At 35.1% G+C, this 26,214-nt stretch overlaps 1 protein-coding gene across 39 annotated transcripts in view; it reads left to right on the top strand.

The window, feature by feature from the left end:
* EMSY (EMSY transcriptional repressor, BRCA2 interacting) overlaps positions 1-26,214 on the top strand; it is a 97,206-nt gene that overhangs the window by 58,681 nt on the left and 12,311 nt on the right. For 19 of the 39 annotated variants that reach the window (XM_070490651.1, XM_070490638.1, XM_044752815.2 and 16 more), the window contains 8 exons: positions 1,686-1,835; positions 4,236-4,406; positions 9,912-10,048; positions 12,522-12,695; positions 14,553-14,751; positions 22,391-22,555; positions 24,290-24,445; positions 25,462-25,503. In XM_070490651.1, the coding sequence (XP_070346752.1) occupies positions 1,686-1,835; positions 4,236-4,406; positions 9,912-10,048; positions 12,522-12,695; positions 14,553-14,751; positions 22,391-22,555; positions 24,290-24,445; positions 25,462-25,503 (1,194 nt within the window). The remainder of the gene's footprint in view (positions 1-1,685; positions 1,836-4,235; positions 4,407-9,911; positions 10,049-12,521; positions 12,696-14,552; positions 14,752-22,390; positions 22,556-24,289; positions 24,446-25,461; positions 25,504-26,214) is intronic. The other 20 variants (XM_070490643.1, XM_070490632.1, XM_014855825.3 and 17 more) reach the window with 4 other exon arrangements.

The following is a 26,214-nucleotide window of genomic DNA, read 5'->3' as shown; positions in this document are numbered from 1 at the left end:
ACAACATAATGATTTGATATATGTATATATTAGATGATTATTACCCCAATAAGTTTAGTTAACATTCATTACCACACAGTTACAAAAATTTTTTTTCTTGTGATGAGAACTTTTAAGAGAAATGGTTTAAAATATGTTGGAATTGTCTTCTTTTTAAAGGATTATAGAACTGTCCTGTGAAACTATCTGGGCTGCTGTTTTTTGGCAAAGGGGGAGGAGCTCTTAAAAATTTGTTTTGACAAAATTTGTCTCTTTAGGTAGGTCTCTTTTCTGAGGTCAATTTCAATAAAAAGTATTTTTCTAGAAAATGATCTATTTGATCCAGATTTTCAACTTATTTGCATATGACTGAGCAAAGTAGTTTCTTATGATTCCCTTAATTTTTTTCTCTTTGTGTAGTTATTTCTTTGGGGGCTTCTTTTTGCGTGCCTTAAGCATTATTGTAATTCATTAATGAGATAATAGTAGAAATCATTTTCCCCTACAACTTCACTATTTATGATTTATTATAATCAGAATTTCTTAATTTCTACAATAATACTTTTATTCAATCGTGCTACGTATTAGGTACTTTACAATTTTGATTTATTTAATCTTCACAATAGCCCTTCTAGGTATATACTAACAGTATGTTTATTTTATGAATGAGAAAGCTGAGTCATAGAGATCAAATAATTTGCCTAATTATACCTGGATGTCATATTTTTAACTTATTTGTTGACTACAAGAAATTTAAGATTATTTAAGGCTATTAAATATATTTGTTTGTTTTCTAATGTCTTAACCTAAATCACCATCCAAAAAAGTAATAAAATTTTAAGTTGTCTATGGCAATATATTCTATCCCATGAATTATTTCAGTGAAGTTAATGGTGGAAAAAGTTTTACCAAAAATTTCCTTACTCAGTTAATAATTATGAGTACTTAAATTTAAAGTTAGCATGAGAGATTTCTTTTAAATGGGGTTTTTACATTTGGAAAGTCAACGTACCAATTATAACATTTAAATAAAATTTTTGAAAAATGTAAAAAAACTTCATAACATCACTACCCTAACATTTTTATTTTATTTTTACATATTGCCTTCAAATTCTTATCCACCTGCATATTTCATGTAGGTGCAATAATAATGTATCCTTTATTTTGTATTGACAAAGTGAGCTGTTAAAAATACTTTTTTAAAAAGTCACTTTAGAAATAAACGTTCAAAAAGAAAATGTTCTTGCTCTTTATAGTTCTCACCAGCCTTTATAATTTAAGAGGTTAGAGAAATCTTTGGTGTAGTTGGGAATATATAAAAGCTACATTAACTTTTGTTTTTGACTTGTTATTCTAATCCTCTCATCCCAAGTATTTGCATGGAACAGATTATTTGTCTATAAAAGTTCAGGTCAGTGGCTAATTTGGTTTGAAAGCTCTTATATCACATGATCTTAGACAAAAGATTGGGTTTTTCTAAGAACTTGTTAATAGCTTCTGTAGTGTTTTAATTGTATTCCTAAATGAGAGAAATTAGGAAAGATAGGAATTTAAGGAATAAAAATTTAGAGTTTCATCAATATGGAAAAAAGCTGCTCTTTAAGGAGGACTGAGTAAATGTGTGTAACTACTGCCCTCTTGGGTTGGTATAAGGCACATGTTTTTAAAAATAATTTGTACTGAGATTTATCTTTCTTCTTTTAAAGGTGTTAAAATCATCACACAACAAGTTCAACCAAGTAAAATCTTACCCAAACCAGTAACAGCAACTCTGCCCACCAGTAGCAATTCCCCTATTATGGTGGTTAGCAGTAATGGTGCAATTATGACAACTAAACTGGTAACCACTCCTACTGGTAAGTTTTCTTGAGCATGAGTCTGTTCATTCATCATATATTCATTGAGTAATTTCTCTGACCAGCAGTGTACTTGACAGTGGAGATACAGAGATTAATGAGACAATTCTTCAAAGAGGCCTTTCTTGACGTCCCCCGCCCCCCCAACTGAAATTAGCCCTCTTTCATTGTTATCACAGTCCTCTGTTCTTTTCCTTTATAGCATGTACTACAATTTCTAATTATTTAGCTACTTGTTTGTTGATTTGTTGAATGTTGTTTACCTTATTAGACCATGAGCTCCATGAGGATAAAGGACCATGTCTGTTTTATTCACCATATATATGCACAGCTAGTCGGATTTTGTTGTATGAATGAAAATATAGTCCCAGCCCACAAGGATCTCACTCTGATTAGGTTGAGAGTGTGTTACATTACAGTATAGTAATAAGCATTACTCAGACTGAGGGACGCACAAGATGCCATTTTGCCCAGATGTGAGAGCAACCAGGCTATCTTCAAGGAAGTGACGCTTTAGAACATTTTAAATAGTACCACCCTCTGTGACCTTGAGCTGGTTACTTAATCCTTCTAAATCTTTTACCTTATCATTTAATTGGGATAATAATACCTATACCATAAAGTTATCGTAAGTATTAAATGAAATCAGGTATGTAAAGTGCCCAGCAGAGAGCTCAATAGCTATTGCTACTAATTAAAATTAGAATTAGCCATTAGCATTATTTTAAATTTGTATAACTCTTACCAAACTTATTAAAGAGGGTCAGTATTTAGATGATAGACTCTAAATAGTGAAAAATGATACCTGTTTCAAGTTTACAAGCTATTGTCTATTGTCCAGTATGTAAAGGTCTGTATAAACATTACACTTAATCTCCCTTGGGCTTTAGTATCTCCATTTTCAGTGACAAAACAGAGACGTTGAGCAGGTTGCCCAAGGTCACACTGCCAATAAAAGAACTGGGATTTGAACTCAGATTAAACTGTGTGCATTCACATTATTTTGCAACCATCCAGAACTTTTTCATCTTCACAATCTGAAACTCTGTACCCACCAGACAGTAACTCTCCATTCCCAACTTCCCCCAGTCCCTGGCAATCACCATTCTACTTTCTGTCTCTATGCAAAGCCTGTGCTTTTAAAACACTGTTATTCTTGTATTAAATCTATCATACTTCCCCCAAAACTTTCCTCCATTTGGTACAAAGGTAGTAGTAAAAAGTAATAATGTATCTATGCTTATGTATTTATATTAAGGTGTGTTTCTATTTTTAAAACAAAAGCTTAAGTTGAATTTTTCAGTTTAATTCGGTTGATTCAAACTGTGTATCTTTATAGTGTATTTACTTTGCAGTAGATTTTTTTCTGATTCAGCTGTATTTGTAACCAATTTAAACTAATGCTACTTAATGTTCTTCCCCTCCTCCCTTTTTTGGGTAGTGATTATATTTTAAAACAGTGAATAACTTGCTAAAAGCATTTTTGGGGGTAGGGAGTTGTTGAAAATTGTTATCAGTGACCTCTGAATCTAATGATCATGAAAATTTTTTTTTCAGTTGAAGAAGGTGTTATCTTAGTCATATTCATTCTCCCCAAGAGTAGTAATTCTTAGTTTAGGAATAATATTTCTGAGTTACCAGATTTGTAGGAAACTACAATAGGCTCATCTGGTTAGTTTTTAATTCCTGTTTGGGAAAAGAAAAACGTTCTAGAAATACTGGGGAAGAGTGTAAAATCCTTTGAGAGACATAAGGAAAAATAACGGGTCAGTTAAAGTTGAGGAAATATGTAAATAGTGAACTTTTTAGGCTACAGAGAAATATTCCTGGCAACTCTTGGCAGCTTCAACTTTAATCTCTAGTAAAATGATGGAATGACTCTTTAAAAGATGGAAATATATTTAGAGGGTAGCAGAGTACAAAACAGTAAAAGTTTATAAAACTTCAGGCAAACAATACTGCGTTATTTGCTGAGTGCTGACATTGGGTTTGGCACTGAGATAGCATAAAACAGATGCAGAAACCTTAAAATCTATAACAGAAATATCTAAAATGCTCTGGCAGGACAGATGATTAAATTTAAGTTTCTTTTGGCATAAAACTAGTAGAAGAAGGGTAGTAGAAGAAGGGAACAGAGTTGTACTTTTTCTTGGGGTTAGTAATTTGATGCAACACATCACAAAATTTTATGTGTAAAATTAATTCAAACTGACTTGGCTGTAGTTCTTGCTATATGCATTGAAAACTGGCTGTAAATTGTTACTTAATGTCTTGACACCTTGAAATTCCATTTTCAAGTTAGGCAATGTAGATTACATTGAATTATAGTTAAACTGTATAAATTGTCATTCTTATGTAAGTAATGACAAGTTTTTCTTTTTGGCTTTTCCCTTTTTATAGGCACACAGGCAACCTATACCCGGCCAACAGTGAGCCCATCCATAGGTCGGATGGCTGCAACCCCTGGAGCTGCAACCTATGTGAAAACTACCAGTGGTAGCATCATTACAGTAGTACCCAAATCATTAGCTACCTTGGGGGGCAAGATAATTAGCAGTAATATAGTTTCTGGTAGGTATATACAAAATATGTTAAAGGTATAGGTGACCAGTAAGAGGAAAAAAACATTTCACTTTTGAAGGATTCTGTTCGATCTCAATTTTCTTCTTAGAAATCTAGAGCTTTGTTTTTAGCCCTGACATTTAGTAATCAAGTATAGTTTTTCAGTTCTGGTATTAAATCTTCACATATTAAGCTTTTGATAGTTTTAACATAGAAAGAACATTTAGTTGCTTTTAATCAGAATGAAAAGATTATGGTTTACATTTGCATAGAGATTTTTCATTTACAAAATATTCTCCCATTTGTCAATCCATTCAGACATCATAACTCTAAAATAGTTGGTATAATCCTCAGTTTCCAGACACAGACAGATTTAAGTTTGGAGAGATGAAATCAACCTAAGACCACAGAAGCTAGATAGTGGCAGAATTAGTATTTATTCATCCAAATATATCTGAGGGACTATATCTCATAATTTCAATTACTAATGTCACTTTAGCTTATTAAAAATAAAAATACTTGAATATATTTATTTACTTTTCACCATTTATATTGACTGTTTACTTTTTAAAAATACTTTACTTGGCTAGTGAAGGCTAGTATTTATCGGTATTTTAGAACCCTACCTAATTTTTATTGGCTCGTTAATTCCTGCAGTATTTGGATTGTGGACCCTGAAGTGGAATGTTAACATCACATCCGTTTTCGTTGATTATTATTTTTTAATTAAAATGATGTAAATAATCTCTGATCAGGCAAGCCCTGTGGACTTTGTCTACTATTTTTGTAGACTAGCCGTATTTTGTATGCCCCAGGTGAGTTGTTCTAACATTTTAAAGTGAAAGGATTGAAGTTCCTGGCAGTAATATGATGTTGCTGATAACTCAGGGAGTGAAAAAAAACAAAGCAGGGCATAGTATTGGCATAAAGCTCTATATTTAAAGCTGCTAATTTTGGCTCTACTTTTAAATGTAAGTGAGACAATCCAACATTTGCCAAATGAGGAGGGTGAAACCAGTAGGGAAAGAATCATCATACTCCAGCTTTTAAGAGGATGTTTTAAATAACACAGTTAAAACTCAAATTATAATTTATTACCTGACAATATCTTTAAATAGTAAAGAGCAGATACTAAAACATTTTTCAAAAAGTCATCGTGTTTTTCATTTGTACGTAGTTTTTTATGACCATAAGAGTTTTTCTTTACTTATATATGAATTCATGATACCATATAGCTTGAAAGAATGTCTAGATGTCGCGAGGTCTCTGTTTTCAGAGCTTATTTATGATTTAGTTGCTTTGTACCAGGGTAGAGCAATACCAGCAAGCACGTTTTCCTAGAATCAAAGAGGTGGTGAGATATATACCCTACACATGTATGCATTTTATCCACCTTTGTATTTAAATATAAAGCAACTCATGATTAGTTGCTGTTTCAAGTGTCTGGATGTAAATGAGAAGAGTTCTTAAACTTTTCCAGCACTGTAAGGTATACTTGACACACAGCTGAAACAACTTTATTCAGAATTGCAGGGAGTTCATTTTGTCTCTACCTCTGCTTCACTGTTTGACACTTTTATTCTAAAGAAATTGTCTCATTTCCGACTGCTGTAAACTGATCTTTATGTTACATGTCAATATATTTTATAAGGACAGTTCTCTTAGAATATCTCCATGATACTGGGATTATAGGTTAGTTTATTAGTTTTCACAGTAGTTTCACTGGTTGTCTATTCACAGTAAACTGGTAAGCCTGGTTGGATAAATTTAAACAGTTTTCTGCCTTCATGCATGATCAGATGCTGGATTCTAGAGTCTGTGCCCCCTGCCCTCAACAAAAAAGAAATACTTTTCTTAAAGTACACTCAAGCATCTAGCTCCAAGAATAAGGCTTTAAAAAAGAAAAAATCCCTCATTGTGGGGAATTTGGAAAATACAGAAAGGTACAAAGAAAATTAAAAATTTATAATTTTCACCATCCAGAGAAATATGTTAAAATTTAAGTGTAATATTTCCATTTAGTCCTTTTTCTATTAATTTTTTTGATAAATGTGTGTATATATTTTTTAAAATTAAGTTGAGATTTAATCTAATCAGTTATCCTTTTTTCATATGATAATATTATTTCCCATTCCACTAAATATATTTTGAAACCTCCCCTGACCCCACTTAATGGCTACGCAGTGTTCCCTCATATGATGTACCATGATTTAGCCATTTTCTCATTGTTGAATGTTTTAGGTTGCTTAGAATTTTTTTGTCGTTATAAATAATCCTGTGATGAACATCATTATACATAAATTATGTGAAGTTCTTCCTTCGTATAATATCCTAGAAGGCAAGTTCATGCTTCCAGAGTGCTTTCTAGAAAGGTCAGGTTTTTCTTTTTATTAGAGTAAGCAATTAAATGGAAGGCCTGACTGTTTTTGCAGTTATTTAACTCAGTCGAACAGAACTATCAGATATGTAAATTTTTTTGTGAGCTTCATTGAGGATTGGTTAAAGAATCATGCCTGTTTATATAAGCAGAAGATTGGCTCCACCAGAGATGAACTGATTGTCTTGCCTCTAAGGACATGAGAACCTGTGACAATGGCAAGACTTGATTTTGATTCTCTTGATCTTAGTACAGTGTCCAGGCAAGGAGCTAGTGTTTATATATTTTTCATTCATTCATTCGCTCATTCTTTGAGCAAAGCAATGTAAAACATTACCCAAAAGACCAGGATTGTCAGAGTGATTTAAGAATCTGTGAATAGTAAAATCTAGGCCAGTAAATTTGCATTCTTTAAGCCTCCCTGCCATGATGCTCAGACTTTTATGGGCATCTTATTTTTAAATAGGAATCTCTGAAATGCATCCGTATCATAGCCCATGATCCAAATGTGATTCACAGTTATTTGCACCCATTGTATCTTGACTCTTTGTAAGTAAAGACTGTATATAGAGGTGGGTTCTTTGCTATGGTATAAAGCAGACACTGGGCTGGTTGCTGTGATACCTAGGGATGTACATGTGCTGCATTCTCTGCCCTAAAGAATGCTAAACAAATGGACTTGTATATCTTCTCTTCTAACATGAGAACTATAGACTGAATACTATGGAAGCACAGAGGAAGACCTTTTTAAAAAGATGAGTAATATGTCTTTCTTCAATATAACATAGGTATCACCTGAGATACAGAAACATTCTCACTGGAATTTTAGACTTTTATAATTTGCTGATTCTCGTCATAAATTGTATTCTATTTTAATATAATGCTGTACTTACTTTTCCTCATGCTATGCCTTTTTCTTCTGTTTTCTAACAGTCCCCCCTCCCCAATTTTGTTAAGCTGATAAACTTGGTTTGCACCTGTCTCGTAAATTGACACACGTCTGTCATGGAAATGATTAGACATTTTCGTAGATATAATTCACTTGTTAAGCAAGTTTTGTCCAAAAAGTAGTCCTAGAGTTAAAGCATAGTTTACATTTTCTTGAGGTAGTTTTTAATGTTTACTTTCTAAAAACACTTTTTTATTAACCAAATATTTGGTGAGGCTGCATTATCAAAGGAGGCATCATAATCGCATATGAGGGTTTGGAGTTAATTAAGAGTTAAAGTTGATTTTTGTTTTTGTGGCTCTTAACAGCTCACTATTCAGGGACTAAAGGTAAAGTGGAAAAACATTTAGAAGCTGTTCTATAGATAAAAGTGCTTTTTTATGTAACCTGAGTGTGTTACCATGGGCTAGTGAGACGTTAGATGACGGCAGATATAAAGATATTTTAACAAGATTGCCAAAAACTGACATATAATTAGAATATTCTTATTCTTAGTACAATCTTATTTCTAAAACTCTAGTAAGAAATGCTAAGATTTTCCAGTAGAAAATAATAGAATTTTAATTTTTCTTCTTGAGAATATATTAATCAGTCCTGTTTTTAATGAGTAGCTGTTTTGTGCTTAGTCATCTGATAAATGATATGCAAGCCTATAAAAGAAAAATGACTTGCCTGTTTTCGTAGACAGAGGAAATTACAGGCACAAAAGTAGCATTGAGATTGGTATCCTCAAGCACCAATGTGGAAACCAGCACACTGAAGGAGAGGTATCTGGATAATCCTCAAAATTAAAGTCTGACGGAACCTGGAAAGCTAAGCAGAGGAGTTTGGGTTTTGTGTGGTTGGTAATAGGAAGCCGTATAGTAAAGAAGTTACTTGTTAGACTAGAGTTCATGGTGTGTATTGTGGAGTAGGAACAAATAAGATAAAATTGGTAGATTAAGGGCCAGATCATAAAGGATTTTGAAACTCAAGAGGGGAAGTTAGAACTAGGGGATTACTATAGGGATTAGGAAGTTACAACAGAGATTAGGAAGGTTTTTGACCAGTTTCACATGTTCTGGGTTCTTGACATGATGAAATTAGTTTTTTTAGGATGTTTGATGTGACAGAGACCATCAGAGCTATTTGTATGATAGAGGAACTTGAAATAGAAAATATGGGAAGCCAGAAAAGATGAGGGTCTGTCTGTTGAGTTGACATGGGTAAAATTTTGAAAGAAGACATAGGTTGGTGACAAATTGAGTTCATTCACATACTCATTGAACAACTATTACTGAGTAATTGCCATATACTATGTGCTAAGCACTGAGGAATCAGTGACATGAAAAGATACAGTGTGGAGCTCAAGGGGCTTTCATTTTGTTGGGGATACAGAGAGTGAAGAGAAGGCGAGAATCAGAGATTTGCATAAGGATTTCCAAGTTGGACAATTAGAAGAATATAAGGTATAAATTTGATAGGTAGGTAGATTTGATAGGTAGAAGAGAAGCACATTGTGGAGGGATGTGGGAAAGAGGGTGAGATAATATGTTTGAATCAATAGATAATGGATCTACTAAGTAGATCTCAATGGTTGAAAATATAAATTTATAAATTAGAGTGTCACCTCAGACTGCCCCGAGTGCTGCAAGTCACCAGAGTGCACGTTTAATCTGTGAGTGAGTGTTTGTTTTCTCTTTTTTGATCACAGACAAAAATACATGGCTTATTTATTTTCATACGTTTTCTCCAGAGTGTAGTGTTATGTGAATTTTGATAAGTATTTACCTCTTTCTTATGTTCTTTTTTTGAAGAGTTTCACCATACCACTAGTCACATAGATATAATACTGGGTTTAGGGGAAATACTTGTCATGGAATCGAGATTCTGATTTGTTCCAATTAAGTAGTCAGGAGAAAAATATTGATGGGGAAACTAATAGTGATCTTTTTAGATTCTCAGTTTGCTGTGTAGGTCCTCAGGTTCCAGAAAGATGACTGCTGCAAGATTCAATTCTTCTTAATGTTCTCTCATTCTGGGACAACTTGTAATTTACGATTCCAGGCCTTCATTTTCATCCTCATGACAGCCTTCACGTCATCTAGGGATGACTGACTACATGTATTAACTGTGTACAACATAAACAGAAATAACCAAATATCACTAGTCCTTAACTCAGGCCTCCTTTTCTCCCCCCTTCTCTAAGGAACGACTACCAAAATCACTACAATCCCAATGACTTCCAAGCCCAATGTGATTGTTGTGCAAAAGACTACAGGAAAAGGAACGACCATTCAAGGCCTCCCGGGCAAAAACGTTGTCACAACATTGCTAAATGCTGGAGTAAGTAAGAGCTTGAACTGCAGACTCAGCAATCCGTTGAGGATTTTAAAGACCAGCTATCCAAATATTTGCCTAAGGACTTCCTAACCCCGTAATGGCCAGAATGGCTTGGTTTACCACTACTGTGATGTAATAACTGTAAAAACACCACCTATTGATGCCATTTTTCACAGTAATTTCTAAAACATGTTTTTCATAGCTAGGTTGCTTATGAGCATGGTTTAGATGTTTGGCTTGGTCCAGATGACGGATGCCACTGCCTTACCTACAGGAAGATCTCTGTTAGAGGACAGTTTTATTCCTGCTTATGGCCAGTAGATACCAACGTAGTATTTGGCTAAGGCTGAGCAAAGAGAAATATTTGGGAGTAAGACTAAATTAAGTGACAGGGATTTGTTACTTTTCAGTTTTATCTCTTTGAGCTAGTAAAAAAAAATAACAGATTCATTTATAGTTCTGAAGGCAGTTGTTAAGAGGTTTGGAGTTAGACAAACCTGGTTTTTGTCTCTCAGTATAGTAGTTGTTTGACTTTGGCTTATTCAACTTCTCTCATCTGTAATTTCTTCATTTGTACTTTGAGGAGGATGATCTCTACCAGTGAGTTTGTTCAGTAACTGGTAGCTCTTTTGAAAGTGCTTAAGACAGTGCCTGGCACATAGGAAGTCCTCAACAAATGGTTTTACTCTTATTGTCATTGTTCTTGGTAATTAATTATTTAGGCTTAGTAATGTCCCTACTTTGCTAGAAAAAAGAATGCTATACTGCATTGTAGTAGATCTCTAGTGGCTTCATAGGCATCATAGTCTTTACAATGTTGGTAGGGCTCCAGCATTAGATTTTTTTCATACGTTGGAAAACATAGATTGTTCCTAGCCTGAGTTTACATAGTAAGCCAAAAGTAAAGCCAGGATTAGAATTCAGATTTTCAGAACCCTTTAAAGTCTGGTTTGTAATTTTATAGAACTTGATAAATAAGAGAGGATACCATGTACCCTAGGTCCTATGGTCACATAAATCTCAGAGTCACAAGTGAATACTAGCTGCTAGATATATATCTAGTAGCAATAGTTTGACACAGGAAGTGATAGTAAAACAAGCAGATCACAGTATAACACCATCCTCTTCACCACATATGTACATGCACCTGTACTCACAACTTGGTCACCTGTGCCTGCTCACACACATGCATTAGAAGAGCTTTTTCAAAAAATACCCTGCTAGTTGGTTTTGATCAGCGTTGAATGGGTCATTAAAGTTGGATACGGCCCACCCAGCTATTTAATAGATAGACATGCCCACTTGCAAACTAGCAGCTCTTCGCAAATGAACTTGAGCTATTTCCAGAAATGCTGCTGTGAAGAGTGTTTAACTGTATTAAAATAAGTAATCACGTGATGGCAGACACTTCATGTTTTCCTTAGATGATTACAGCAGGTAGTTAAACTTGTGATTTTTGTCATCATATTCAGCTCTAAATTCATAGAGTGATTACCTTTTTGCCAGCTCACCTGGGTTCTTGTTTTTACTGGCTGCTAAGTTTAAATGGCCACACATTTAGATCATAATGACTAAAAATTAAGAAAAACTGATAAGGTGAAAAATTTCAGATCCTTTCTTAATTTTATGGATTTTAATTTTTTTAATTCTAACAATTTAGTAAAATCACTGTATTTTCATTTAATTTAGTTAAGCTCAGGTATTGACTCTATAAATGACCACAGAATAGTGCTTAAGAAAAAGCAGATGAAAATGGAGAAAATGGTGAAAAGTTAATGGGCTTAAGTTATCTAGTTAATAGACTAAAGTGATATTAGTAACATACTAGTAGTAAAATGTGGGAAATGTCCTAAATTTTTCCTTCATAATTTCCCTTGTAACCTCAGAAGGAATGTTAATATTTCTGCTGATTTCATCTCTTGCCCATACTTTTTCACATAGATATTCTGCTGTATATTCTTAGAATTTCATATTTGGGGAACTTAGGAAGTTTATTTTGAAAGTACACATTTAGCTATTGGTATAATGCACATTAGTTTTTTTTTTATTACATAAATGTTTATTTCAGATAAATTAGAAAATAAAGATGAATGTAGGCAAGCAAGACCTATAATACCAACTCTTAGAGATAATTATTCTTAACATTTTAGTATATATTCTTCCACAATTTTCTGACTATTTTAATATGTGTATTCTATGAATGGGACAGAATAATAAATGTTCTTATGTAAGGTAATTTTTAAAAATTCACTCATCAGGAAATAATGTCTTCTTTGGACAGAAAGTTGGTCAGATGTCTCCTGCGATCATTTCAACTAAGTCTAGGATTTTTGATACTTGATCATTGTACTTTGTGTATAATTTACAGTCCTTTCCTGTCACCCTGGGAAAATCTTTCTGTGATTTTTTTAGTAAAAGGGTAGTTTTTATCATTTAAATGCATATAAATCTCATATATTTGCTGACTTCAATTTAGGGAGAAAAGACTATTCAGACGGTGCCAACAGGAGCAAAGCCAGCTATTATCACTGCTACAAGACCTATCACCAAAATGATTGTAACTCAACCAAAAGGAATAGGTTCCACAGTACAACCAGCAGCTAAAATCATCCCAACAAAAATTGTTTATGGGCAGCAAGGGAAAACACAGGTATGCAATAAGATATGGTGATTTTTCTTGATTCTGGTATATTTCACATTCCTAAAATTCCAAGGTAGAAATTTGAATGAAAAGATCAGTAATGTTTAAAAAATCAGATTGTTGGGGCTGGCCCCGTGGCCGAGTGGTTAAGTTCACACGCACCGATGCAGGCGGCCCAGTGTTTCGTTAGTTCGAATCCTGGGTGTGGACATGGCACTGCTCATCAAACCACGCTGAGGCAGTGTCCCACATGCCACAACTAGAAGGACCCACAACAGAGAATATACAACTATGTACTTGGGGGCTTTGGGGAGAAAAAGGAAAAGAATAAAATCTTTAAAAAAAAATCAGATTGTTAAAAGTTATGACTGAAGGTCTATATCATCTATTTTCAAAACCTGTGTTTCTTTTTTCAGTACTTCTTTTTTTGATATCTAAATATTTGTGTCATATCATGAGCAAAGATTAGGGAAAAGAATCACCTTGGAATAAAATTTGCTGAAGGTATATATTGTTACTTGAGAAGTAGATGGTTGAAGGAGGGTGGTAGTTATTCAGAATCTCTCAGAGGAAAATATTTATTTTTTATAAGCTAATATGGCTTTTGACAGCACTTTATTTACTTATAAAATTTGTTTTACTTGAAACCTAAATAATGGAGAAGCTAGAGGTCTGTTCATTTTTCAACCAATAGAAGATAAGGGAACTTTTCTGGAAATTTACCTGGGACAGTTAGGCTCAGGATTCATCTTATGTTGCTATCTTATTGTTTATTTGCAGGTGCTTTAACTTCTTTTCTAAGAATATGGTTGAGAAATGCTATCCTAGAATTTTTGTAAAAGATATTAATTTACCTCTAAACTGATAATTTGCCTTTAGAAACAGTTCCCTCAGAATCACAGCTAAATAGTTTATATATCTAAACAAATAAGTTTTGTGATTGGAAATAAGTCCAAATTGCCTTAAGTTTCAACTGTAACAATTTCATTTGCTCCATTATCTAAGTCATAGTATAACCTATGTTTTCATTCTTGAATTCTTGGAAATGGGTGACTAATATAAGAGTCTGAAAAGGTTTAGAATCTTGATGGGGAGAAATAAAAAATAAATGTGGTGAGTTAACATTTTTATTCTGTGCACCCAATTGAAGTCACCTCCTAGAGTCCAAATTTTGAAGTGGAATGGTTCAGTTTGAAAATTTTTTCCCATTTCACTTGTTTTTGTATCTATGGTTTTGACCTGCTGGGAGTTGATCTACCACATATTCCATATTGCTTCTAATAGTTATGTAAATCACTATTCCTCTGGGGATTTATTCAAAGATGACTTAGGTCCCAAGCAAGTTTACTTTGTGCAATTATGTCAATTAGGAATTTCATCTGGTTACTAATGAAAAGAAACCCAAACAACAGTAGCTTAAACAAATTAGGGTTTGATTTTTATTATGTTACTTAATGTTTAGAGGGAGGAAATCCTGGACTGTTATTTTGTGGCTCAGAAATTCCACTAGGAATCTAGACTTCTTGTGTCTTTCTTTTCTGCCATCCTTAGCTCATGGCTATCATGCTACTATATAGCCTACAGGTTGTAAAATGACTCCTGAAGTCAAAAACAGGAGCAAAGGCTCTTAGCAGAATCATGGCTGTTGCAATCTGGCATGTACCACTTTAAACATTGTATGTGGCTTGACTATAATTTATTCATAGATTAAATTAATCTTTGATGAACAATGCTATGCCCAAAGCATAATAAACATACAGAATGCTGTTTTCCATGTCAGGAAAATATTAGTTTATGACCTAGAAGTTTAGCATTTTAAATAGTGCTCTAAAATTTAAACTGGGTCTATTTCTGCTTTTCTTCTAGGTTCTTATTAAACCCAAACCAGTGACGTTTCAAGCCACAGTTGTTAGTGAGCAAACAAGGCAGCTGGTCACAGAAACATTACAGCAAGCATCCAGGGTGGCAGAGGCTGGTAATTCATCTATTCAGGAGGGAAAAGAAGAAGCGCAGAGTTACACAGATAGTAGTTCCTCTTCTACGGAGTCCTCCCAAAGTTCCCAAGGTAAGGTCCATTTGACTTCTGATTTATGTAATTACTGCTGACAATAGTGCCCTAGTTCCAAAGTAGTTGTGTCTAGGGATTTCAGACAAATGTGTGCTTTGATTTGTCACTCCTTTTGGTTTTGTTTTCTTTTGTTTGATATGTAAGCAGTGAGCTGAAGTTTTGCTTTTGGTAAGGCTTCCCATTCCTTTTCTGCATGGCATATATTCATCAAGTAATTGGTAACTTGAGATGATGATTTTGACAGAGAGGTATTAGCAAACTGGATAGAGCTGTGATCCACCCTGTTTGCTTTGGGTAAGTAGTAGAAGTATGCAAAAAAGTGAATACACTGTTTGCTCGTTGTTGCTGAACCTTGAGAAAGAACCAAGGTAGGCTATAAGTGGGTTGCCCATACATTGCAGTTTGCATGGGACAAGGCCTGGTTTACGTCTCTTCTAGCATAGTTGTTAATATTATTCCCTTTCACTCTCAAAGGTGTGCCAGTTTAGATGATAATTTTATGATTGTCCTAATTATAAGGAAGGAGCTATGAAGTCAGACACCATAGTAGGGAAGCTCTTTGTCCTCAGTGCTGTGTTAATTATGTTGTTCTTCTAGGAAGCCTCTTGAAATAAACTCATGATCGTAAACTTTGAGACCTTCTACAAATCTTGTACTCCTGTGTATCAGTTAGCTTAACCACCTTTATTGTCAGGTGGTATATTTATGTCTATCCTTATACACTCTGATCCATCTAAGCAAAGCTGTTTATCTTCCCTTGATCATTTCTCACTCACTCCATTTCTTCTCTTTACCTCTCCATTCTTCTCTCTGGAGTGCTTTCATAGCACCTTCACTTTTCTAATACAGATTCTTCATATTGTGTAAACATTTATTATTTTAACTCTTCAGAGGAGTCTTCCCAGATTAGTCTTACATGGTTCAAATTGCTGATTACTCAGGTAATTCTATTGGACATTTATTAGTTTATGCTATGTACTAAGCATTGTACTAGACCCTAGAAAGATTGAGTAAAATACAGTTCTTGCCCTGTAGGAGCTTAAAATCCAAAAGAGGGGATTAAAAAAAAAAATACATGTTCTACTTTAGTGTAAGAATTGTATTAGTAATAAACAGAAAAATGCCAAAGACTGAAAGTTCACACTCCAGTGAGAAGACGATGAGAAAGCTTCACAAAGGATGCGGCATTTGAAATGGTTGAAAACTCATCAATTAAAAGTAAATATAAATTTTGATTTTAACAGAAAAACAATATGGTGCTCATTTTAGAAAGTGGATCGTTTTCTTCAGCATATTATCAATGATGGTAGTATTTTCTGAATCACTTTGCTTAGATTCACTTTATCATTCTATATTGATTATGGATCAGTTTATGTGCTAGTTACAGTGGAGTGATGCTTATTCTCTTATTTCTTTTGGAGTTACTGATTTGATATTTATAGATTCCGTTGTTAGTTCAAGACATCAGCTGCTTTTCCTCTTTTATTTTTGTCTGCAGTTTCTTGAATAATACTAGCCTTTTTCCCTTCTTGAAAAATATTTTCACAGTTGTTGTTATTGCTGTCAAGTTGATTCAGACTCCTAGCAACCGTGTATACAGTAGTATGGAACCCTGTCTAGTCTTTTTGTGCCATCCTCTCACCTTCTGGTGCTATATCAGACAGTGCTCCACTGCTGTTCATAGGGTTTTCACAGCCACAGGTTTTTTGGAGCGAGTGGCCATGTCCTTCTTCCTAGTCTGTCCTAGTCTGGAAGCTCCGCTGAAAACTGTCCACCATGGGTGACCCTGCTGGTATTTGAAATACTGGTGGTGTAGCCTTCAGCATCACAGCAACAGGCAGCTGCCACAGTATGACAACCCGCAGATGGGTGGTGTCATTTTCTGACCGGGAAATGAACACAGGCCACAGTGGTGAGAGTGCCAAATCTTGACCACTAGACCACCAGGGCTGGCTATTTTCATAGAAGGCAGGTAAAATGTTTAGCTTGTGAGTTAGTGCTAAAAGGGGGACAAACAATAGATGTCTATATATACATAATCTCAGGTTATCTTTTGAAATTGATAGTCTTTTCCTAGGGGAGCCGTAAGCCAATCATTACTTCCCAAACATGCCATTTCATTAGTGAGTCTTCAGTTTTCATTCTAAGAATGGGGCAAAAGTTTGGCTATTTTTGGAAGTGATTGAGTGTAAGATTTTTTGCTCTTCAATCTGTTATTATACATGCCTTCCTCTATTTTTATTTATTCTGTATCTTTTATCACTTATTACTTCTTTTAAAAATATTCTGTAATACAGAAAAATTTCACAATTCAGAATAGGAATGTCTGATATGGTTAACTATCAAGCCAGTTTTTATAATCTACATTTGCCTCTCCCCCCGCTATCCTTGTATAGCTCCTTAGTACATTCTCACAAAGACAAGGGGCTGGGAATATGTATGCTATGATTTAAAGAGGAAGGGATAAAGGTTTTGGTCAGTCTAAGATCACACTGGTTTGCAAAATACGTGAGGGTCATATCTACTGGGAATGTAAGTACTACATAGCAGTCCGTTTTTCCTTTATATTGCTTGTGTGGTGTTTAGCCCCTGCCCTTTTAGGTAACTTTTTCTTCTAATGTAATTTCAAATTCACGAAAAGGTTATAAGAGTTAAAAGAACTCCTGTGTAAAGTCTTAGATTCACCACTTGTTTACATTTTTCCCTATTTGCTTTGTTGTTGATTCTCTTTCTGCTCTCCTTTCCTCGGTGTTTATAACTTTTAAGTTTCTTAACCATTTGAGAGAAAGTTGTAGATATCATGTCCTTTACCCCGAAATACTTAAATTTGTAGGTTTGTATTTCTTAAGAGTTAGTCTCTTCATAACTCAAGTACAGTCATCAAAATCAAGAAATTTAACATTAGAATTCTGTAATCTGCAATCCATTCAAATGTCATCAACTGTCCAATAATGTTCTTTACAGTTTTCCCCAGTCCACATTCCAATTCAGGACCATGCATTGCTGTTAGTTGCATTTAATTGCTATTGCTCTTTATTTTCCTTTAACTTGGAATAGTCCCTCAGCCTTTCTTTGTGTTTCTTGATCTTGACATTCTTGAAGAGTATAGATCAGTTACTTTATAGAATATTCTGCAATATGGTTTTGTCTGATGTTTCCTCATGATTAGATTCAGTAGGAATTCCACAGATGGGAGGTTATATCCTTAGTTCTATCTTATCAAGAGGTACATGATGTCAGTTTGTCTCAATATTGATGATGTTAATGTTCATCACTTGGTTAAGGTGATGTTTTCCTGTTTTTTGCATTACAGAGTTACTATATTTCCCTTTGAGATTAATAGTAATTTGTGGGGAAATACTTTGAGACTATACAAATAACGTATTTCTCATCAAACATTTATCTACTAGTTTGAGCATCCATTGATGATTTTCTGAAGTCCATTATTCTTTATACATTTGATAGTTGACATTCTGCTGTAAGAAAGAATTAACCTTTTCTTGATGTCAGATCCTTTTTCTGGCGACTTTCCTTACACAAGTACTGGAATAAGGATGTCTTTTATACCATGGGAATTTCTTGATTCTGCTTGTTGTTTCTAAACTTTCCCCACCTTCTGCCACCCTCAAGAAGGAGCAGTTTAGGCCTATACTTTGTTCCTGAACTGTTGCCTCACAGGCTAGAATAGAGGTTTTCATCTTCACCTGTGACACTTTCCTTGATCACCCTGGGAATGTTCATCACTCCTTCTACACTATGCTTCCAAACTTGCTTTGTACTACCGGTTCTTTTATCATTGATCATTTTATTTTGTACTTTTTGATTGTTGGTTTATTATGTTTTCTTTTCCACTTGGCTACTAACTTCTCAAGAGCAAGGCTCATATTCATCTCTATATATCCACTATTTAGCAAAGAGGTTAACTAGCCTAAGTAGACATTTAGTAAAAGTTTCACTGAATTAACAAACAGCAAAACAGCAACCATAATAACTGTGACATAGGATTAAGCTTCAGCCTTATAAACTTATTGTTATTGCCTGAGTCCAAAATGTTTCCTTTCTGGGGTCTCCCCCCAACCATGCAGGTGGGCGTTTTATGTGGTACACCTGGAGTATGAGTATTTTTAGATATTGGTATATAGCTAGATGACCAAGCCTAACGGATCAAGACTACACTTGTCTGAGCCACTTACTGAAGTTTGGGCCATATCCCTTCCACAGCTCCTGAGCTTTCCTTCCTAATTGGATCTTCTTTTTTTCCCTTTCTCACTTGGGAAAAGGCTAGCCTTACTGGGTTCCAGATTTTAAAAAAAAGAAAAATATTGAAAGTTTATTTATTTATATTCTATTTATTTCTAAAAAGTTTTAAGGTGGATTAGATAGAATATAAGATTATAGGAAGTAAAATGGAAGAGTATAAGGGGATAAAACCAAGGGTAGGGGTTTAAGGATGGATCAAGGCATGAGGCAAATACAAAAATGCATTCTCTAAAGACATTGCTTTAAGTAGGCCACAACTTGGTTTCTAGAATGATTTTCCCAGAAGTTTCATGATCTCAGTAGATCATGGTGAGGGTGGGGAATGAATCCAGGTTGAGCAAAACATACTTATTACAGAACTTTTCAGAGCCATTATGTGCTAATATATATTGTGAAAGATGAAGAATGGAGTATATAATGTTAAACGCTCCCCAGCTTTTTTGACATGGAACCATTCTTTTGCAGAACATCTTGAGGAGCTAAAGTTCTCTGGAATATTTGGGGCAATGCTGTCTAGGCAGTTAAATACCGTGAAGGCCTTGGGCTTTATGACAATACTTCAGGGAGAAGGTACATGTTACATCATAGAAGGGATATAGACATCTTGGGTTTAGTTTAAAAGAGATAGTTTAGATCTGTAAGACGTCTGGGAATCATTTATACGAGGAATAGTTGGTGGAGAGAGGAGATTTATTACGGAGAAGAGGAGATGAGGGTTGAGTTGGAAGGGACATGAGAGCTGTTGTCAGTTATCTTGAGGACTGTGATATGAAAGAGGGAAAAGAATTGGTCTTTGTGGAAACATGGATGGAAACTAGAACCATTGGGTAGAAGTCACAGGAAGACCTATTTCCAGTGTATATAAGAAATTTTTCCAGTTGTCATAACTGTGCAGAGAGGGAAGGAAACTGTCTTGGAAAGTAGTGAGTTCTCTGATGCTGGAGTTTCTGGACCAGCAGGAATATTGTTGTGAAGATTTATGCATAGGATTGATGATGGTGTTAGACGAACTTTTAGATTCTCTAGCCAAGAGGTCTTACAATTCTATGAGAGTATGATATAGGCCTTTTATAATAAAGACACAGGAAATATTCTTCCATAGAGATGCCTCAGTCTGTCTTTGACTATAACAGTACAGTGTGTATCTCTACTACCTAACATGTAGTAGATGTCCAATAAGTATTTGTTAAATGACCTGTGGGGGAAGATAACTGAGGATCAGCAATCCACCTTCCTCAAGAGAGATAGGGATGTCTAGGTGGATGCACACTGCATAATCGAACGGTACTTTGTGATCAGGCTCCTGTGTCTCAGTCCTTGTACTCTGATCCCCGCATCAGACTTGATAGGCCGTAGATTTCTTCAGTCTAAGCATAAGCCAGCAGTAGAGAGAAAGTCACTCAAGGAACATGTAGGTTCATGCTCTTGTTCTGTGTCACAGCTGTTGGCGTTGCTGCAGTGATACTTTGTGATGGTCAGCTACTCTTTCTGAGTATGGGCAGAAAGAGTGAGCCATCTGCCCGGTCCCTACAGGGTGATGTTATTTGGGGTGATGTCTCTCATAGGGCTCCCATGTGGAAATTTGTTTTCTTTTTCCAGTCTCTTTCTACCTTACCTTTCTACAAATGCAATCCTTACTTTCTTCTGGATGTTCAGTATATCTTATAGAGTTGGGTTGCACAGTCATTACCTAAAGGTCCTCTCACCTAACCAGGGGGTAGCAGTGTCATTATGAGAATTTCCTAAATTTGAGAACTTAGGTTATGTGGAGAGAATGATTCCCTAATATAATCAGTTCTCTTAAGTTTGAATTCTATATATCTGCTTAGAGTGAGTAAAGAAAAACTGTTATATGCTTCGAATGGCATTTGATATTGCAGGATAATGTTCTTCAATCTAGATTTTTTTGGAAGTTTAATGGAAATTATACATTCCTGGTGTGGCATATATCCTACCCAGTGTTTTTGAGGGGAAGATACAGTTTTTTAATGGTAATTTAAAATTTCAGATCTCTTGTATATTGATTTTGTTTTCTTTGGGAAGGCTGTTGTTTTTGAAGAGTTATTCTCCCTGCCCCAACCTTTTTGGACAACTTTGTGGTTTTCAAAAGTATAAGATTTATAGAAGGTTGAACTTATGTTGTAATTATTCTTGTTTTTTGGGCTACACGAATGCTTTTCATTCTTCTGTGATGCTTTCACTGACCATTCCAATTCAAAGCAGTGTTTTTCTTTCTTTTTGTTTGTCTTATTTGCCCTAATCATTTGATTTTACCCCCAAATAAAAAGCTTTGTGTGTATCTTTATTTTACGTCTCTTCCACTATAATCTAAACTTGGGAGTAGGGTTCATGCCTTTATATCCCACATGATTTCCTGTGTAGCGTCTTGGACAAAGGAGTTTAGGGACTTAACAGTAGTCTAGTCCAACCTGCTTATTCTGTAAATGGAAAATTCAATAAAAAATTTGTTGCTTGATTTGATGCACATTTAGTATTTACGTGCATACCTGTATAGCATGAATATAATAAGCTTTGAATTAGGGCTGTAATTTGTTTTCAAATTAATAAAAAGTCTTAGAATTGAGAACTTTCAGGCCACTACCACCACAACAACAACATTTCTCTTGTCCTTCATAGTTTAAAAGCTCTTTTACATGTATCGTTTCGTTATATCCTCAGAAATCTTGTGAGGTAGAGAGGTAATTTTATTGTTGGCATTTTATGAATAATGATATTAAGACCCAAAGAATCAACTTGCTAATAACTGATAGAGCTGGGACTGTAAGCTGACTTGGAACTCCAAATGTTATTTGTGTCCTATTATATCATGCTGCTTCTAGATTATCTATCCCTCTTGTTGTCACTGGACAGGATTTCCTTTCAATAATTCAGCCATCCAATAACTGTGGACTGAATGCTCAGGTTGTAATACAGAATACATTTCCAGGTGCATTGGGGAAAATAAAACTCCTGCAACATTTTATTCTTTCTACCTACAAACATGCACACACACAAATGCACACCTATATTATAGCAGTTACCACATTGAATTGTAATTTGTCTTTTTACATGTCTGTCTCCCCAACCAGATTGTGTGCTTCTTGAGCATCCTTTGATTACTCTGTGAGCTCCTTTATATCCTCAGTGCCAAATAGAGACTCTGGCACATAGGTGCCCAGTTTGTTGAATCAATGAATGAATGAATAAGTGAATACAGACACAAAAGACATTATGCCCTCTGGAGGCTTACAGTCTTCTTGGGGAGATAAAGCATGAAGTTTACAGTAAATACAAAGATTTAAAAAAAAACAAATTGTTTTTTTTTAAGAGAAACTTTGTTTATAGGGTTTGTTTTTTTTTAACTAATATAAAACAGATTCCCAGCCTGTAGTTCATGTAATTGCTTCCCGGCGTCAGGATTGGTCAGAACATGAGATTGCAATGGAGACTAGCCCCACCATAATTTATCAGGATGTATCCAGTGAATCACAATCAGCTACTTCAACAATCAAAGCTCTGTTAGAACTCCAACAGACAACAGGTATGAATTCACATGCTCACTTGAATGAAGCATGTTTTCTCTAGAGATGGGTTGTGCTAAAATACTACCACTGTTATATTTTCTTTGTTATTATTTGAGCACATTTCCCCCCTCTGGACTTGTCTGTATTCATTGGTGCAGTCTGTTTACTTGTCAGTTCATTAAGATAGGCACAGGAGTACTGAAGGATGGGTAGATTATAGTCAGTAGAAAGAAGAAAAAAATGGCAGAGCTCTTTTTTCTCTGTTTCCTACTTGAAATGGACAGTCCTCTTGCCTCTTGTCACCAGAAAGGAGTAAGTCTATCACTCTAAGCACAAGGATAGATGCAGCAGAGTTGCCAGTTCTCTTCAAGAATAGTGGGAGGCAGATTGAAGGGCCCCTGCCGTCCTCCTTGATTTTGGTGGGGCAGTTTTGTGGTCATAAAACATCATTAATGGCCTTGCTAGCATTCTAATTTATTTTAATTTTATCTTCATATTCTTTGTATAATTTAACCGCTTGCGCTTCCATGCAAAGCTGTACTCATTTAACAAGATCCTATCAGTATTTCTAGTTATTGAATATCTTTACCTAAACTCTGGGCAAAACCGTGTTAGTTATAGTACTGACTTTCCTATTATAATAGGTTCCAAGTTTGTCAGAGTATTTAAGGGACCTTAGCGATGATCTCATCCCACCCTTTCATTTTATGGATAAGCAAACTGAGATCTAGATAGGTTACCCAATTGGTTAGTGTCAGAGTGAGATTCCACGTATTTTGATTCTTAGTTCAATGTCCTCTCTACTTGTGGGGTGACTTTTAGTATTCTTTTGGTTTTGTTTTGCTTTCTTTGTTTAAATGATTATTTTGATTTTTGTCACATTATATGCTTGGTGGGAATAATCTGAATGATCATTCAGTGGACTTAATTACTGGTTACTGTTTATTATAATATCTATTCCACACTACCCAAAGAATACTTGTAATCAATGTAAGTCTTTGGTTAATCTTTCTGTTGGTGTTATTTTTGGCCTTAGGCATTTCCTCAGCTCCTTGTCTTTAACATACTCAGCCATTTCCATTAATGCCTTATAGAGGGTGGAAACCGAATGGGTAAATTTTGTAGAAAAAGTGATAAGATAGAAAGTAAATCTATCCATGGAAACCATTCTCGATTCCAGACCATTCCATAAGACATTTTTGCAGGAACAGAAAGGCCATTTTTTCCTAACACTGAAAATTTTTATTCTTTAAGAGTCATTGAAGACATTGTAACACTTCTTTAGAGATCATCTTGAATTTTAATAGATCATATTAAACTGATCACTGTGTTGTGCTTTTCTGGGTGGGCATGCCCTAGAGCAAATCATGCTGTGTACTGCTTATTCACCCTTTGTTTTCAGGTTGGTAAACTCAAGAATACCAGGGACTACTTTGAAGGAGGGTAAAGGAAATGATCTAAGGGAAGTATGTACAAGGGACACAGACCCAGGTGTCTGGCTTAGTGATAATAGGGGAGATTTTAGTCTGACTGCATATGAGTCCTTCTTGCTAGGCTGCTGGGTATGGTTGCACAAGTTGCGTACTCCACAGCCATACATAGTAGTCTGCTTTTTTCTTTTCAACTTACTGTCTCCTTAGTCACTGCCAGTGTGTCACCCCAGAGATCTGGTTCATTATCCCCATGGACAACTCTGGTTTTGGTACTTGTTTGTAATAAAAGTTAACTTTTCCCCTGACTTTTTTATGCAGTAAAGGAAAAATTGGAATCTAAACCAAGACAACCTACTATTGACTTGAGTCAAATGGCAGTGCCTATTCAGATGACCCAGGAAAAGAGACATTCTCCTGAGAGTCCATCAATTGCTGTGGTAGAGTCAGAACTAGTTGCTGAATACATCACTACTGGTAGGTGTCCTGTTACAAAAGTAGTATTAAGGTAGGAGAGCTACCTTTCTGGATTTCCTGGGGTGGTTCTTTGGGGGAGAAGATATTCTTTATATTTCCAGATCTTTTCCAGTTTGCTCTAAGAGCAAATTCATTGTCCTTGGGATTTACTTTGTCTTTAAGAATAGGGAAAAAAAATCAATAGGTTGTTACAAAGTTTGCAAGTAATATAAAATTGCAAGTTTGCCATAAATAATGTCTGTGAATATATGGCAACAGTTAAATATCTTTTATATAAGAATAAATATTTTTATGCATCTGTATTTTTTAGTTTTCGGGGAGGGGAGGTGGGTCAATGGAGAAAGAAGATATAAAATCCAACTCTTTTTTTAATGCAAAGAAAAAAATGTGGAAAACTTTAAATCCCTGTAAATACTTAGGAGGTTCTGGTGGAAAGCAAATTAGGTATTTGTTTAAAATGTGGTCTGGCAGCAAAATACTAATGAGATTTTTGGATGGCATATATAGAGAAGTGGAGCAGGAAGGATAATGGATTCTTTCTCTCATATTCTGGTGAGAACACACCTGGAATACTGCTTTCTGTTTTGGACACTTCATTACCTCGAAATTTGAAATAGTTCAGAGAGTAGTAATGTGAATAATTAGGGGTTAGGAGAGATGACTTATGAAGCAATCTGTAAAGAACACCTGTCTTAAGTTTTCTTAAGCAGTGATTGAAAGAGAACATAAAGTTACAAATATTTGAAGGATGTAAATACCAAAGTGGAAAAGGAATTCTTTGGCATCATTTTAGGAGATATTATTAAGATTAATGGGTTAAAATTGCTAAAAGGGAAAATCTAGTTAAACATTATGGAAAGCCATTTGACATCTTTTTTTAGAGATATTTAGCAGAATGCTAAGTAAAGCAGAGGGCAGTATCTGGGGAAATCAGTATTAACTGGGGATAGACTAGATTATCAAACGGTAAATAGATGAGAAGACCTATGACTTCTTCCCTTACTTATCCTTTTCAGAACGCACTGATGAGGGGACAGAGGTTGCTTTTCCCCTTCTAGGTAAGTGGTGTGCATCCATTTGTAGTATAACTAAAGGTAAAAGAGGATTGTTTTGTGGGGGAAGCACTTAAATGGATGCGCTCTACTCTGATCTGGTAGAGGAAAGGTAAGCTCCACTCAGTGAAAGGGAGAGAGATTTTCCTTTTGTAGAATAGTGGGATTCCTTCTCAGAAAGGAGCAGTTTGACATTGGAAAATATGAGTTGTTAAAAGAAGTGAGTGACTGTTCTATGGCGTTTATGGCCCAGTTAAGGTCGCTTCAGCTGTTTTCCAAATGTTCAGTCTGTGACCTCCTTCCATAATCTCCTCCCATCATATCCTCAGCCACATTGAGCATTTTCTTTGACTTCAAAGCCAGCTTTGGCCCTGGCCTCTTTTACTATCCTGCAGTGGGTGTTACTTTTCTCTAACTTTCCTGCACTCTGGGGAGTTACTATGAAGAGATTTATAGCATCTTGAATGAGGATGATTTTTAAATGGTTTTAGTTGGTCTTCTATCACATCCATTTCATTTCTTAATTTTAAAAATTTAATGTAATAATTGTGAAGATTACTATGGGCAGTAGAAGTATCCATATGTTATATATCCATGTAATCTGATAATTTCATCAGAAATTTTAAATTTATTATTAATTTTTCGAATGTCATTCATTTCTGATGATGCTTCCATCAATAAAAAACTTCATTAATTTGCTTGCTTAATTTTAATATT

The sequence above is a fragment of the Equus asinus genome, chromosome 20 (assembly GCF_041296235.1).
Source record: "Equus asinus isolate D_3611 breed Donkey chromosome 20, EquAss-T2T_v2, whole genome shotgun sequence".
Lineage (NCBI taxonomy): Eukaryota > Metazoa > Chordata > Mammalia > Perissodactyla > Equidae > Equus > Equus asinus.
Note: the sequence above shows the minus strand (reverse complement) of the source record. Positions and strands in the feature narration are given on the sequence as shown.